The 17,689-nt window shown below is 37.6% G+C and overlaps 1 protein-coding gene across 5 annotated transcripts in view; it reads right to left on the minus strand.

Moving 5' to 3' along the window:
* Positions 1-2,748: 2,748 nt before the first annotated feature.
* slc4a11 (solute carrier family 4 member 11) overlaps positions 2,749-17,689 on the minus strand; it is a 148,883-nt gene continuing 133,942 nt past the window's right edge. For all 5 annotated transcript variants that reach the window (XM_028001596.1, XM_028001600.1, XM_028001598.1 and 2 more), the window contains 5 exons: positions 17,313-17,478; positions 16,262-16,435; positions 12,600-12,795; positions 11,007-11,176; positions 2,749-6,239 (listed from right to left, as the gene is read on the minus strand). In XM_028001596.1, coding sequence (XP_027857397.1) covers positions 6,173-6,239; positions 11,007-11,176; positions 12,600-12,795; positions 16,262-16,435; positions 17,313-17,478 — 773 coding nt within the window. In that variant the 3' untranslated portion in view covers positions 2,749-6,172. The remainder of the gene's footprint in view (positions 6,240-11,006; positions 11,177-12,599; positions 12,796-16,261; positions 16,436-17,312; positions 17,479-17,689) is intronic.

The raw sequence follows: 17,689 nt of genomic DNA on the forward strand, positions 1-17,689 counted from the left end.
TTAAGCCCTGTATGACCAAACCTTAACCTTGTTATTATTCTTTCCTCTTCCTTCTTCCTATTCTTTTCTTTCCTACAGCCACCTGAATTTTATAAAACCACCTTCCTGTTAACCCTTTATCCCACCTTCTCTGCCATATTTTCAACATCTCTTCTTTGACTTTACTTTTCCCTTCCGATTTACTCATCCTAACTGTAAAACTAATAGGATTATGTATTGCCTTCTTTGCCGTTATATCAGCCTTCTCGTTTCCTACTATCCCTATATGTGCTGGAACCCACACAAATGCAACTACTAATCCCAAATGTTGTATTCTAAATAGATTATGATATATTTCTAATAAAATGTCCATCCTACTGTCCGTATTATTATATTTTATGCTTAGCAAAGCTGAGCTCGAATCTGAACAAATTATTGCTTGTAAAGGCTTTACTTCCTCAATCCATTGTAAAGCCAAAAGTATTGCTAACATTTCTCTGTTGCATTTTATTTGATAGTATTAGTGATATACTACACAGGAACACCACAAAAAGAGAGAGAACGAAATCACACATTTTAAACAGTGCTTCAGGTTGAATATCAAAATGGACCCCAAATGGACGACAAAATACGGATTATGAGCCCCTCTTCCTGTTAATGACGACGATACATCGAACGTATGATGACGGCATCTGTGAGAGGGAGGCAAGTTTAATTGGCCGAGCTTAAAATGCCTTCAGTGATAATTGGCTATTATTTGCAGAGAAGTATTTATTATCAAACGGAGCTCAGACAAAGATTAAACTCATAGCGTCACCTTGTTGCCATGGTAACACAACTATGATGACTATTCTGTTTGAGTAAACAATTCCTTTCGATCTTAAATCTATATGTCAAAACATTTTTTTAATATGCTGAAACTAGTCACTAAATGTTAATAGTGTTCTTATTATCAACAAAGAGAATGATGTGGAGGCCTCGACGCGCCTGTCCCGGGTCGGCTTCCGTCTTCGGTTCCTTTGCTGCACGTTTTTCCCCCCTTTTCTCTGCCTCCTTCCTCTCGGATTACTGTCAAATAAAATCAGCTATAGTCTTTTTTTCCCCTAAATTGTTTGTTTTTCTTCAAACTTTTTTAAAGGACAAATTAAACAAATGTAGCCTGAAGACTCACACCACACTTGACAAAGCATTTTAAATGCAAAACTAAATGTGTCATTTTTAGTATATTTGTCTAAAATATTTTAAATATTTTATTGCTCCTCAGTCAGTTAAGGTCCGTATATCTTTGTAAATAAAGAACCAACTGTGGTAACACCCTCCATCACAGTTATTAAAACATGGAGGTGAAGATGAAAAATTATATGAATAACACTGTTCAGCTGACGTTCACTGGAGAGGCAAATTCAATTTCTAAGGTAATTCACTGTGCATCTTGTCCTTTCAGCATATTTCCATAGGTAATTGCAGAATTGCGAACAGACACCGCTGTGATAATTACAGACTAGCTTTCTAATGTTTCTAAAGTCTGTGTCAAGTACTTCGTTCAAAAAGTATTTTTTTTAAAAAGTCGCATGAGAAACATCATGGAGGTGTAGCAGCAGCGTTTTTAATCCTTGTATTTAATGAAACAGTTGAAGCAGAAATAGAAAAAGTGAGAGATCCTGGGTTTGTTTTTACGTCAAAACAAAGATTGCAGTTTACTACGATAGAAACTGAAGGAATATGGTTGCTTTTTTTTTTCTTCCTATATGTTTGTCTTAGAATGTTTCAGATCATCAAACTATTTTAAGTGTTAGACAAAGATAATTATTATTATGAACAGAAAAAAATCCAACCCTACAGTGGTTGCCTACAAATATCTGAAAGTGGTTGGGTCGGCCTTAGTAACAACAACCGTAACCAAACGTTTGCGACGAGTCTTTGCAGAATTGTCGTAATTCAGCCACACTGGAGGGTTTTTCAGCATGAGTCCCCTTTTTGAAGCCATGCCACAGCATTTCAATTGGATCCAGGTCAGGACTTTAATTAGGCCACTAAGTCATGTTGTTCTCCTTACACCTGTTCAGACCTGAACCTGCTGGTGTGTTTTGGGTCATCATCCAGCTGCAGAACCCAGGTTGGTTTCACCGACAGATGGCCAGATGGAAGGTCTCCTTCAGGATGTTTAGGTGGACAGAAGGATTCATGGTTCCTCCTGGTCCTGAAGCAGCAAAATGACCCCTGAGCATCACACTGCCACCACCGTGTTTTACTGTTGGTATGACGCTCCCTTCAGAAATAGTGTTATTTTTATGTGGGAGGAATGAAGGAAGGAAGAAAGGACAGAGAGAACAAAAAGATGGAAATAAGGAAAGAAGAGAAAGAGGAAAGATGGAAGAATATAAAGAGAAAGGAAGGAAATAAGAACAGAAGAGAAAGACAGAGGAAGGAAGGAGCAAGGAAAGAAGGAAAAAAGAGGGAAGGAAATGAAGAAGGTCGAAAGAGAGGAAGGAAAAGGAGTGAAGATGGAAGGAAGGAGGGAGTTAGGAAAGAAGGAAGAAGAGTGGAAAAGAGGGGAAGAAATTAAAGAAAAGGAAGGAAAGAAAGAAAAGGAGGAAGTGAGACAGAAGGAAGGAAGGATGGAAAGATAAGGAAAGAAGGAGAGAGGAAGGAATGAAGAAAGGAAGGACAGAAGAAGAGAGAAAAGGAACAACAGAAGAAACTGCTAATAACTTTATGTAGCAGTTTTAATATTGTTACCAAAAAGTTATAAGAGTGACGACATCGATGTAAATATTAACATCACTACTACTTTTATTTGGCAAACAGCTTGAGTTTCTCTTTTTCGGTATACAGTTTATATATATTTATATATATATACTATAGTAAACCAACACATTCTGTTTGATAATCATTTTTTCTCAGTTTTATACATATTACAGCTTACAAATATAGCTGATCTTTTTGACAAAATTACAGATTCTGTTTCCGACACCTAAATTAGTATGCTATTATAAAAAAAATCACACGTCATACATTCATGATTAGAAAAGGTAGGGCTATACGAAATCAGGAAAAGAATGAACGAAAAACAACCACAGTTTACGCCAAAATTTCCCATCGGGAGGACCGGGGCAGTCGAAGGTTTTCCACGAGTAGAATGTCTTTCGCTCCGAATTCGACCGGCGAGTCCTCTGAGAGGAGTCTGCTGCTACTCCGAACAAAATCACCGGCACAGTGAGGATATCGAGGAACAACAACAATACCGCCACGTAGGGAGAAGAATCAGTAAATCTCTGCTCTCAGTCGGAACTTAGAAACTAACCATGACGAACGTTTGATTAAAAACTAAACTTTGCATCGCAGTACTCCTTTACAGCCCGGCATCTCCTTTCATTTCTCGCTCTGTCCATCGGCGCAGTCTTAAGGCTTCGATTTTCTTTCACGCCTCGCGATCCGCAGCGCGAGACGTCAGCTGAAGTTGGACGTCTTTCTTACGGTTTGTAGGACACAGTTGAACAGGACTGCGTGAAGGGAGCTGCCGTTTAAAACCAACAAAACCAGAATAAAACCCAGAACTGTCGCTGCTGACAGGCAAATTTTTTGTTTCTCTTTTTTTGCTCCTCGATGTGAAATCACCGAATCAGCTGGGAGGGTTGGACTGAAAAGGTGCTGCTTTGTTAAAAAAGAAAAAAGACAGCTGGTCTGTCATTGCTTCAATCCCAAAATTGCCCCCCAACCTCAGTGAACTTCCTGGGGTTTTTTATACAAAGTATTGCTGAATGTCAAGCGTTGCATTTATATTCGTGTGTAGATACCGTTTGTTCGACTTGCTACTTGTTTTTCTTACGCAGAAAGATTTTTTAAAAACCCCATGAGACATGCTTTAAGCAAACCAGTACTCAGATTTTTTTGTATTTTTTTTTTATCTCTTAATAACATATAGCTCTCCATATTCCTGCAGTACTATACGAGAACATTTGCAAGCACTGATCTACAAAAAAACCCAAAAAATAAACAGGAGCAAGTTGTTCCAAATCTCGTATTTGAACACTTGCTAAAAAACGAAAGTAGAATGAAAAGATAGATTAGCTTAATCCGGATTTTTTCTAGCTGTTTTGTCGCAAACCTTTGAACCGTAATCTCCTCCACTAGCTTTAACGCTGATAACATGAAGCTGGACGGGACTTTGATATGTAAACACTGTGGCAGAGCTAAATGTACACTGCAAAAACACTAAATCTGAAGTATTTCTGCTCTAGTTTCATGAGCTAATATCCCAGCACACTTGAAATAATACAAAATATATAAATGGCTGTTTTAAGTCAATAATTCCTTAATATTAATGACAAATCACCAGTTCCAATTGACATATTATTCCATTTATCACATAGGGAAAGTGTTTTAAGTGAAATAATCTGCCACTTTTTCATCAATATTAACTTAAAACAAGTTTCTATATCTTACTGAAAAGTTAGTTGTAAGTTAGTTTTAAGTTAGTTTTGTCTTATTTCAACTGTACTAAGATATTTGCACTAGAAGAAAATACTTGGTGAGATTTTGTGTTTTTGCAGTGTAAGACACACAGACAGTGGAATGGAAAGAAGCAAACAGGGTAACACACTGCTCTCAGTTCAGGGTAAACACACCTCATTTTCATTTCTAAAAGATAAACTATCATTATGATAAATAAATATTCTATTTAAAATTGACCGATAATATTTCAATATATTGCCGTCATATATTCTGATAATTTTTTCCCCCCCTTCTCATTAAGATAAAGATATCACTATATGTTTTTGGTTTGTGCTGTCATTCTAAATTATTATAAATAATTATATATACCCGTGGAATGTTTTTTTTTTTTAAAATTATTATTATTCGTCTAAAGATGGATTCCACCTTTAAAAATACATTTTCTAAAGAGCTGGCAGAGAACTAGACAGAGGACGGAGAAGTACTGTGTGTATGACCTAAACACACACACGCAAACACACCCTCTGTGATCTCCTCCTGGTACAAATGCTGACACTTGTTGGAATGACTCCGAAAACTAAACATGTATGTGCGCAAGTGTCATCCGTAGCAACAGCTAAAAGGTGCAGAAATGTAAAATGCTGGAACGCTGCACAATGACGAGGAAAAGGCTGACTTTACAGTGGCCAAAATGCAGTGCTCTAAACTGACCCGTTCAAAGTATGTAGGTACTTTTAAACACAGTGTATGTGGGTAAAACATTTAACCATACATAGGTGCATCTCGGTAAATCAGAAAATAATCAGAAAATCGCAAATTTGTTGTGTTTTTTTTTTCCTTTCCACTCAACTTTCCATTGGCTGGAACATCCTTGAACGGCCAGTTTCAGCTGGAAACCGTTAAATCAGCAAGACTCCTCATGCCTCAAAACATTTCTGTATTAAAAATATACCTCTTAATTGGTCTTATGTAAAAATTTTAACTTCTGAGAGGCTACATTACAGGTTTCCATAACAACTAAAAGAAAAGAAAAATACTCACTTTTTGTTGCACATTCATATAGACTCGCATTTTAAACAGATTTACCAAAACAAAGGAACTTTTTAATGACCTCCGACGTATCGAGACGCACCTGTAACTGTGTAAAGACAAGATAAGTGCAAAGTGTCAAAAAGCGATCAGGTTCATACCTACATTGTGCCATTAACCCCTTTCTTGGTACAATCTAATGTACCCTTGCAGCATTTCTTTTATTTTATTTAATTTATTTTTTTATTATTATTACTTCCACAGCGTCAGCGAATACTTGAAGCACCTGCCCCACACACTGCAAAAAGGATATTGTAAAGTGTTACCATAAAAAGGTTGAAGCCGTGAACCGAGAACATAAGAGTTGTTATGGCACCGCACGATCCGACGTGGTGAAACAGAGGCGAGACGGGAACAGTCACTTTTCTTGGAGAACGTTTGTTTCACAGAGAAATATTCTGTTCGCCTTTTTGGAAAATATCGGACCCAAACTCTCGGCTCTCTTCCTCTCTGCTTCCCCGCGTTTCCAGTGCTTCAACGGACTTCTCGGATACAAAAAAATCTAAACAGTCCGTGGTTTTTTCCCCTATTTGCGCCCATATAGTTTTGCATCAAAAAATATGTTTTTGTTCATCCTTTTTCCATTTTTTTTCTTCCTCTCTCCCTCCCATGGACTCTGTGAGGATCCAGAGCTTGAATCCTGGTGAAGCTACATGTGTTGGGCATCCATGATGTCCAGGTATTTGGCCTCAATGATATGAGGAAGCACGTTGTTCCTGGAAGCAGAACAGACAACATTCGTGTCAGGTCTTATTTGTTACACCAGAACAAAGACTCAATGATGCTAAAAACCAGAGTATGGCATACAGATTGGTTAGATTGGGGCAGAGGTGTGACCAAGTCACTGTGTTGCAAGTCTCAAGTAAGTCTCAAGTCTCTGTCCTCAAGTCCGAGTCAAGTCTCAAGTAAAGACAGGCAAAAGTCGAGTCCAGTCTCAAGTCAGGAACCTTTAATTTCAAGTCATTTCGAGTCGTTTTTATTTTATTTTATTTTTTATAATTTGCAATTATACATAAAATTAAAATAATAGACCATTTGTTCGTGTAGCTGAACACAAAGTATAAAAAACATTTTTAAATTGGACCACTTTATTGCCCAGTTCTGTTAAACTTGATATTCAATAAAAAAAAGACGAAAATGCTGACATTTCCACAGCACAATACAAAGAACCATAACAGCAGTTTTTTCCTCTTTTCTCTAACCTGTCAAAACAATATATTGTCAATATAATTTCCCAACGTAGATGTCTTCAAATACACCAACCATCCTTAGATGATACTAGACCCGGCTCATCATCATGATGGGACAGAGAGACTCTGTTCCCTGTGTTCAGGTCCAGAATCTGCTTTCTGTTCCGGAGCCCCGCTCACTATCCACCGGCTTCCTGAGCTAACACGGTGCACATTATTTGTGGAGGCATTTGAAGGACCGGATTTATGGTAAATAATCACCAATTTAACCCGGAGTACACATGCTAACACGAAGTTAGCTAAAGTCAACTATCTTACAGCAAAAGAAAAGCGCCACCTACCGATCTTTGTGAAGCTTCAAATGCCGGACAAAGTTGGACGTCGTGGCATCTCCATCCGATATTCTCTTCTTGCATGTTTTACAAGTTGCAGTTCGGTTTTTAGTCGAAAGTTCATAACCTACGTAGCCAAAAGAAATTACTCGCGGAAGCATATTCCAGCGGTTATTTCGTATTTCGTTCCCTGAGCTCTGCAGCTTTGCCGCGTTTTTTTAAACGTCCAGATCCTGTTAATTTGATTGGTTGTGCTGCAGCTACGTACACATACATACATAAGGAGAGAGGAAAACCATAGTGACGGTCTGCGCATATTGATACGGAATGAGTGACATTAATTAATGACGCCACTTTATAAATAATGTGTTTTAAATTTTAAGACTTTGAGTAAAAAATATCAAGTCTTTTCAAGTAAACAGCTTCAAGTCGAGTCAAGTCCCAAGTCAATGGCATGAAAGTCAAAGTCAAGTCCGAGTCTTTCAGCATTTTTTCAAGTCAAGTCTCAAGTCGTGATTTTAACGACTCGAGTCTGACTCGAGTCCAAGTCATGTGACTCGAGTCCCCACCTCTGGATTGGGGCCATGTAAACAAAATAAACTGAACAGATTCAATTACTGTCAATGAAAGGTAATCCAAACCACTGTTGCCTGAGCCGATCTTAAATCATTGTTTGTAAAGAAAGAGAGTCTAAAATGTCATTGTTGGTCTTATGTACAAGGTTTCTACATACACTGGGGAAAAAAATGATCTTTTATTTTTATTTTTCTGATTTCTGTAGAAAAAAATTTCATACTTAAAAAGTGCTGTATGGTTTACATTATTTATATTTGAATTACATGTTTTATCTTCAATTTGCCACATTACACTATCATTTTTTACATACACTAAAGCTAAAAGTATGTTGTTTTCATAATAAATGACTGAGTGCACAAACACACAAAATCAATAAAGGTACTGCAGTCCTTAAACTGGATCTGAATGCCAGGCGCCAAAATGGCTTCTTTTTTTTAAATAAATGTTGAAAAATGTATCAAAATTCACAACTTCTGCTTTAAAGACTCTTTATTGTAGAACACTCCCAATTCTTAGTTGGTAAAAATAATAGTTACAGATAGATGAACGGTTTTCAAAGTGAGGGTCTATAGGGAGAGTGAGGGGCGCTGCAGAAAGCTGAGAAAAAAAATCAATTGACAATTTTTTAATTATAGATTTTTTAGTCATAATTGTTTTATCATAAAATGTAAGCTGTTTTTCAAATGCTACAGACTATAGGTGAAAATAGATTATTCAAATCTTATGTGGCATGCTCTTCTTTCTGATTGGCTGCCATTCAAATTCATCAAACTGCTTTGATCCTCAAGCTAGCATAGCTAACATAGCTAGCAAGCGCAAAACGAACAAGAAAAAGACAGAAGCAACCCTGCTGCCACAAAAAACCAAAGAACTCCTGGCTGACTAAATTCAGAAGGTATAATAAGGCAGCATTTATGCTAAATGAATATAATAATTGTTGAGTAGTGGGTTTGTAAAGAGAATCCCCAGCAGAAGCTAATGCTGTTTGGGCGGCCTTAGCATGGAAGAGTTTAGCAACCACTGGTCTGAGTTATACCAAATTCCAAATCTGCAAAATTACACTGAATATTGAAAGCTAGTTTCAGTGTTTTGTTAGTGATTTAGCAAAACTACACACAGAACTGCTATTCAAGATGTGCAAGGTCAATGTTTGCACTCCAAATGTTCAAAAACAAAACAAAAAAAACAAACCCCCCCAAAACTAGAACTTTTAGCCTGCAAATGGCTGAATTTTAAAATGAAAAAGCAATCATCAGTTGCTAAAAATGTAGACATAACTTATGAATTAATGCTGTTGACATTTCTATGCAACATAATTTGATCAACACATTAAATGTAGTGATTTAATTTGTAACGAGGCATTTAATCAGGAATGTGTGCTGCGTTGTATGCAGGTAGTAACACTGTGACTAAACACATTTAACAGATCACTCAGTAACATTTTGTCATGTGGTAGCCAGAGGAATCAAAACCCCTGAGCAAACACAGATAACAGTTTCTGTCTCTGCAGAGCACACTCTAAGATTTAGTTTCCATTTCAAGTGATTGGAAAACATCTTTAATGATGAGAAGAAATAAAACTTTCAGAGCAAATGTTTTAAATAATGCACTGTTTACTCCTCTGCTAAAGACTCACCCAGCAAAGAATACTAAATCAATACTTTACAAGGGGTTTCACAGAGCTGTTTGTATAGAGCTGTTTTCAGCTCCAGATCTGGTTTCTGATCTGCTCACAAATTGACGTCAGTAAAATAATGTGGAAAAGTTTGGGCACTTTCTTCATTTCATCAATCCAAATTATGGTAAGGGATTATGGAGTTGCTAGGGTGGAAATACATCCTCAAATGTTCCAGATATTAGTCTAATTAACTAGGAGTAATAAAAAAAATAAAAACATTTTTCACTAAACTGATACATTTCTTTCCTATAAGTTGATTCCTATTGACACTATTGCACATTTGCATTTTATCTCCATATTGAAAGATTTTTGGCTTTTATTAAATAACGCTCCAGCATCAGCTTCCTTCACTTCTAATACTTTAAGCTACTTAAACTGATCACCAGCTATAACCGGTTATCTTGGACATGCCAAGAAATTCTGCCGCATAAACATCGTTATTCTGAGACACGATGTAGATCGCACGTATGCACCAGAGTAAATAAATTAAGAGAACTTAGATGTTGCCACAGTGACTCAATACTGACATTAATTAATCTCATGTTCTGATTGAACAGCAGAACCTGTTTTCATTTGATTTCATCAAATAATTTTCGGGCCACTCAGTTTATTCGCCTAAAGTTTGATCTGTGCGAATGGTTGCCTGTTCAATAATGAATGATACCGTCTATGGATCGATTTAAAGTTTCACAAATCTGGAACAAGCTTCTGGAAAATTGTAAAACAGCCGAAACACTGAGTTCCTTTAAACCTTGACTAAAGGAACTCAGTCAAAATGGTACAAAAGTTTGGAGTTGCTTTTGTACCATAATAAATGAAACTCTAAGCACCATTTTGATGCAAAATGTAATGTTTCCATTGTTGAGTTTTGTTCCAAATTTTATGAAGTCAAATACGTTGAAATGCCTTGTTTCTGATATGTGCTTTACAGATAAACTTGATTGATTGACAAAATCATAAGACGGATAAAGAGAAAGCACAAGTAATAGAAATGTTGTTTTGTGAAGAATTGATTACAGCTTCTGTAGAGAAGTCTGTTTGGATGGATAGTCTGAGATAACAGCGCTGCGATTGTGACACAGATTTCTTCCATAAGTTCATAATTGTAATTTCCAGCCATTTTTACATCTGGATTTACTGCGTCTTGTGACGCATGTCTCAGGTCACTGACGTAAAAGTCAGATAAAATGTGACATGAGGGTTCAGACTGCAGATCTTTGAAAACAGTCAGATACGTATCTGACTTAGTTCCACGTATGGAAATGGCTCAAATCGGATTTTTCTTGCCAGTGTGAGAAGATCAGATCAGACTGCGGTGAAACGTTGTGTATGGACAACATTCACCTGGTGTGAGTGTAGCTTTAGAATCTCTGAACATGCAATTTTAGATCTACCGACATACAGGAGAAGGTGACTTCAGTTTGAGGAGTTCATGTTCTCAGAGGATCCAGAGATAACATTTCTCGGTTCAAAATTCAAACCTTAAAAAAAGAAAGCTAAAATTTTAGTTCTCAAAAAATTTAGACAGTTAGAGAGAGGAGAGATTTTGCATTACACCAAAAAGATATCGTACAAGTTCGCCACAGAGATTACATTTCCACCTAGGTGCATAATTGCAGATGAGCTGAAACGGTGTGAACGTCCTCACAAACAAACACCTGAATCTCAAAATGGAGAGAATGAAATTCCAAGCTTCCCCATACGTACCTGATTGGGATTAGGAGGATCATGACCAGAGGGAAGATCATTTTCATGTATGGTATTGGGTACATGCCGAATGTGCACAGCACCAGCAGCTGCATCATCTGCAGGAAGGTGAAGTAGTGGATCTTCCTCTGGGGCACTTTGCGGATGTAGTGGGTAGGTGGGTAAGACGTCTGCGGGGGGTGAGAGGATAAAAGCTGATTAAAATACAATCTCCCCCTGCGGCTGTGTTTCTCTGCTGTCCTCGGGTCTACTGCAGTCTTCAGGAAATGATTACAGGCAGTGAACAGCCTACGCAGCTCTGAGATTTGCACTCTTAAGTTCCACTTTCAGATGACAACTTCTGTTAGCTTTCGGTAGCGTGAACCTGCCTAAATTATGTTTGCAAACTTGGTTGCTACTTTGAAAAATTTTGGAAATTATCATAAAACATAACCACGGATCATGAGTATTAAGAGCTTGTACTTAAAAATCAGTGTCAATGTCTGGATTTATCGGTTTTCAGGTGTTTCAGATTGTTTTCATGCCTGACAGCCATGTAAACTGTTTGTTTGGGGAGCAAAATTGTAACATTTGCTTTTTTTTTTTTGCCATTGTCAGTATTACAGAGGTTTTCAAAAATGAAGTCTGAAGAAAAAAAAGGACATGTAAGACACAGTTTTTTCCTCCCCAGAAAACAGCATGAAATGTGTGTTTTTTCTGGCTGCAAGACAGCGAGAGAGAGCAAGACGAAAGAGACTTGATATCAGAAAGGCTGGGTGGAGTACAGCAAAGTCACTCTGATGCATCTTTTTCAGTTTTCAACATCTGCTAGATAGAAATGTTTTGAATATTTTACAATTAAAGGAGAGGGTCTTTTAAAGAAACACTCTCATGGCTCAGAAAGAGAAATCAGAAAAAATGAAATTGGGATCAACTGGTCACACTTTGCGATGGCTACATCTGGAAATAAAATATCCTGGTGTCTTAAACTGTAAAATAAGAATAAATAATATGGGAAATACACATCTAATGTACAGATTTTTCATTACACACACCATCTTTCCATCAGTAACAGAGTATTTTTAAAATGTAACTTTTACTGTCTGGGTGTTTTTAAGCTCGAGATTTTTTTTCCTGGGGCGTGCAGGTCCTGCTGCTACCATGTGGGGGCAGCAGAATGTAAAGTATGGATTGAAAGGGTAAGCCTTGCTTTATCTCCTCACTGTTGAAGAGGCAAGGTTAAACCGGACACTGGGGATAAGAGACACACGGGAAAAAAAGGAGATTCCTGCAGGTTTCTTTTGACAAAACTATTTAGTGGATATCAAATTTAATATTTTCAACTGATTGTGCAGGATCTTTCTGCATTTTAATGAAGCCGAGATCAAACAAAAACATTAGTTTGGTTCCTTTTTAAATTTTATTTTGTAATTCCTAAAACCAAACCCTCACAAACATCCCAAACAACAAATAAATAAAGATGTTAGTAGATGAGAGGTGACTCTTGTGCTGGGCATCTAGTCAACTGTTTGATCTGCTGAGTCCCACAGCCAACATATGGGCACACACACCAACACACACGCCTACACGCTCTCACCCAGCACCCTGGCTCACCTGCTCCTTCAGGAGGAGAGCCATGCGGTCGCACATCTGGTTTCCGTCGATGGAGGTGAGGGCGATGTAGAGGAAGAGGCCGTACAGGACGGGTTTGGGGATCCACTGCAGCGGAACGGGCAGCAGCAGCAGAGACACGCCGATGAAGATGTTGGCAGCCAGAGACGTCAGCCGGGTCTCCTTCACCTGGACGATGCTGAGGAGGAACAAAACGACACGCACAATGAAAGAACGAAGGATTTCTGAAAAATCATCTCTGGCAAAACGACGGAGAATTTGTTTCTGGGGATTTTCCCATCAGTTTTATTGCAGGTTTTGCAGCAGTGCAATTCAGATTTTCCTAAACATCATGATTTAGTAAGCAGAGAGAGGATATGAATGACGTTCTTTTGTTTGAAAAAGTAGATTTTGTAACGATGTATTACTGACAAAACAGGATCTTATAATTGATTAGAGATGCAAATCGTTCACTAGGTGCGTTTCTGTTGACCACATAATTGCGCAACATGACATTTTGAAAATAAAATTTCTTAATGGAAACGCAAAAATAAAAAAAAGAGAAAAACTCTTGTTTTTTTGACAAAACGTTTTGACACTAGAACGAGGTGGTTTTTTGTTTGTTTTCTCTTTTGCCCGAATCAAAATTGGTTTACTTTGCAAAACTGCAATGGAAACACTTTTTATTGCCTAATGAGTCATTTGATCAACAGCTGGATGCTGCCGCTGGCGCAAACCAAGAAGAAGAAAACGACAGGAAGTCGTTGGACGATGATGGCGTCACGTGTTCTTTAGTGACTTATTGCATGAATAAACTTATTCACACGTGATTTTGTTTTGCACACATTTGTAATGGAAACGCTGTCAAGCGATTCGATTCAATTCCAGTTTTTAAGGTCACGATTCAAAACCAATTTTTTTATTCAAACGGTTTTGAGATTCTGTTTAAATAAAATGACTGAAAAAGGAAGAGACTGTGTAACCATACAGGACATTTATTTAAAGCAATTCCACACAGTATCAAATTTGTATTTAAACAAAAAAATAGGGTTATGCACAAAATTCTGTAATACCACTAATTGGTTAGCTTAACTTCCTGGCTTATTCCTAAATAAAAAATATTAAACAATTATTTGAAATATTAATTAAAAGTGTATGCGTAATGTAATACGCAGTTTGCTTGCAAATAGGAGCGGCAACAACGTACAACTTAAATGTATTTTAAAATCGATTTTTGAGCATTTTGAATCAATTCACAATTCCCAGAACTAGGAAACGTGATAAAATGTTTTTCTGTTCCATAAATAATGAACTGATGTGTTACTTTAAGTGTTAGCAGCTTTTCTAAATATATCATTACAAACAGGTATTATCTCTTTAATTTAAACGCATGCAAAAGATGATGGACAACGGAAAAACCCATCGTTTAAAAGTATTTAGACTCAGTAAAATGTGAAATATTTGTTTCCATTGGATGACATTTTTATTCTTATCTCATACTCCTGAGGAGGAATTTCCTCTCTCTGGACCAACGTGATCACATTTTGAAAAGCTGCAACATGCTGCCATTTTCTCTTTTTGTTTTTGCTGAGAACAGGTTTCCTATTCTAAACACCATTTCAATGCCTGTGCGTTAATGCCACCAAATGATAAGATCACAGAACATGTTCTTTAGTTATTCTTGATTTATCTACTTATTTCATCACTTCTACCCAAAATATCTATGTGGCTGTAGATTGTTTAAACCAAGACAGAATATAAAAAAGGAGGGGGGAAAATCAGGAAAGAAGAAAAAAGTATTCTAATCCACATTATGTTAAACAATTCTATATATTTGTCTTTGTTTTTGTTGCCATTTGTTCTCTTTGCTTGTATAATGGGTTATTTTGTAGGTCAATGCCTCTGTTTGCTAGTCTGTAATGGTTATTTTCCATGCACTAATTGGTGAATAATAATAAAAAATGAAATGAACATGCTATTTCAGATCTGCTGTGTGTTGTTTTTAATTGAGTTCTTGTTTTCTATTTTCATCTCTGAGCAGTTCTGCATGGCCCTGAAATTGTAGTATATTTTATGGAATGTCCACTTCCAATGTTTCAAACTTGTGGATGATTTTTACTGTGGAATGGTGGATTCAGATAGTTAGGAAGGTCAAGATCACTGTTGATATTCTTCTTCTTTGGTATTGTGTCAACACTAGCTGTTTGTCTTATTTCAATTTTTGTATTTTAAACTAAAGAAAAGACATAAAAGTTTTCCCCAAAAGAATATAGATACATTTTGTTCTAGAGAAAATAATGAAAAAAGGTACAAGAAAGTGGATAGTTTTCAACTTAAAGACAAGAAAAATCCATCTAAAAGAATATCACTGGTACGAGTTGTTCTGTTGTGAGAACTCAATACAAACACTCCATGAAAAAAAAAAGAACTGCCAAAACATGTTGTTACAGCTACATTATATTTGAAAGCATCAGATGGTTCTCTATCATTTTCAGCAGAAGTGCTAAAGAATCATAGTGGAAGATTCAAAAAGACCCAACTACCTTTATAGACACGGTCACACCTGTGGATCATCAGTCAAGTTCATTTGACTGCTACTCTTAAAGCTGCAGTATGTAACTTTTATTATAAAAATATGTTTTCTATATATTTGCTGAAACTGTCACCATGTTGTGAGAGACAGATAATCTGTGAAAAGATCGATCTCGTTCACTTCCTCCCTGAGCTGCTATTATCGTCTGAAGAAATGCACCAAAAGCAACCAATGAAAGCCAGGAGGAGGGGCATGGCGCTGTCAATCAATCTCATGTTCTTGCTGCTAAATGCACTAATGTCAAAAATCATTTACCAGCCTTCATCAGTGGGAATGCTAACTAGCTTTAGCATTCATGATAGACTATGTTGCAGGGGAGAAGCAGCGTCACATGGAAGGTGATTGATAGTGCTAAGGCTCTGATTGGTTGATCCTAGTTAGCAGAGGAGATCAATTTTTCACAGATTTCAACACCATACTTAATGACATGGTGACAGTTTCAACAAATATGTAAGAAACATTTTTTAAAATAAAAGTTACATACTGCCACTTTAAATCATGCTAAAAACAATGGTGTCTTTAGCTTTTTCTAACGTTTTTATTTTTTGTAATTTGACAGATTGTTATTTATCTTAGAACTGAAGGAGATATCATTTCCATCCTCCATGATAACTTAAATGAACTTTTCTAAACAGACTAGAAGCGACTTAACACATTCTCATAAGTAGGGAATTTGGAGAATTTGAAGTATTCATTTTACACACAGACATCCCATCAAAAATACCAAATTGCATACTTTGTCCACAAAAAACCCCCTAAAACCCTTGATTACATCTTCTGTCCTCACACAAGAAGTCTTCATTTATCACACTCTGCTGCTTTATTAATCCTGATATGCAAAGTATAATCTCGCCTGGCTGTGGATGAAATGCTCAACTTAATCCTCTCATCTTTCAGAAACTCCCTCTCAGCTCATCCGTCCTCAAAGGAAAACTGTTAGTTCCATGCTAATCAAGCAATCAAGAGAGCCTGCGATTAAAAAAAAGAAATCCCTGTCAGCACACGCTCTGAAGATGAACTTTCAACGCCTCCATTTGATCGTGGTCGGTGGCGAGAGGGCGGGCGGACTCACGTCTCGTAGAGGTGCCCCCCCTCCACCCGCTGCTCCACGAAAGCCAGCTGGCGCACGTGGAGGGTGGAATGGGGGAAGGCAGCATGCATCCAGGGCAACCCCAGCACCGACATCAGGATGTTAATGAGGCCGGAGAGCATCAGGTCCCAGTGATACGCCGTGCCTTTCAGCAACCTGGGGTTAGGGAGAAAGAGAGAGGCGACATGTCACACTCAAACAGGAAACAAAGGAAGCGGTGTGAACGCAGACAAAGAGGATATGTAATTAAAAGCAAAAAAAAAAAAAAAACACAAACGGAGCGAGCGTACTCCTCCGTCTCATTCGTCATGCAAGCAAAACTACAAATCCATTATTTATATTCTTTCATACTGTCACGGAAAGCATCAGCGTAAATCAATAACGTTGATACATTATAGGAAAGAGTGGAACATTGTGTGCTCATGTCAGAGCTGCAACATTTAAGTAAGTCTGTGTGTTTTGGGGGCTTTCGGGTACAAACAGGCTGAGCTGTATGAGGGAAGCCCTGTGAATGATGAACGCTGCAGATAATATCCATACATATCCATAATATGTTGACGTGTCCTTCAGTAGGACCCAGTGGACACAGTGAATGAAGGAGGATGGGAACTTCAGAGGACAGTGATGAGTCTCACTTTATGAACAAAAAGGAAATGAATACGCACAATTCTGGACCCAATTTTCTTATCAGAACTGGTGAAGTTAAGTATACTGGCATAGACCAGTCTTCTAGTTAAATTCCTTAAATGATCAATATGGTTGAGGTCACGACTGTTTCAAAAAGCTGAGTGATTTCTCTAAAGCAAATTAAAATAAAAACCTGACCTGGTTGAGGAAAATGGATGTCACTTTTGAATTCAGTGGCGCAAAATAGTGCTAATTCAGTTGAAAACAAATAGACAACTTCCAAAGCATATTGTTTTGGTAACCAAGAGTTATTATTGAAATTAATGTTCTACTTATCCACATGATGAGTGTATGCAAGCTCACGTAGAGAACTAGAGGTTCTTACGTCAGCGTGTTGGCACCCTACCTGTTCTCTGGAGCATTGGTAAGCGAAACAACAATGTTCTGGTCGATGAAGATGAGGAGAGCCAGGAGGAAGCCGAGTCCCATGGCGCTGACAACGTTCATGGCCGACAGCCGCTCGAACGGAGCCACGTTGAAGATCGGCCGATTGTGAACCTTAAACACTGGAACTGGACGAAGCGACAACCAGAAGGAGAAAAATGGCAGCACATGAGATTGGAAACGATCCTCCTCTCTCATATGAAGTTTTATACAAACATCATAAGTACCTCATAAAAATCTTCCTTAATTTGCTAATATTGTGCATTTGCTATGTTCTACTGATGTGATAATCCACGTTTTCAATCGTTTTTAATCCTTTGAAGAGTTTCTGCATTTCAT

This window comes from Xiphophorus couchianus, chromosome 19 (assembly GCF_001444195.1).
Source record: "Xiphophorus couchianus chromosome 19, X_couchianus-1.0, whole genome shotgun sequence".
Classification (NCBI taxonomy): Eukaryota; Metazoa; Chordata; class Actinopteri; order Cyprinodontiformes; family Poeciliidae; genus Xiphophorus; species Xiphophorus couchianus.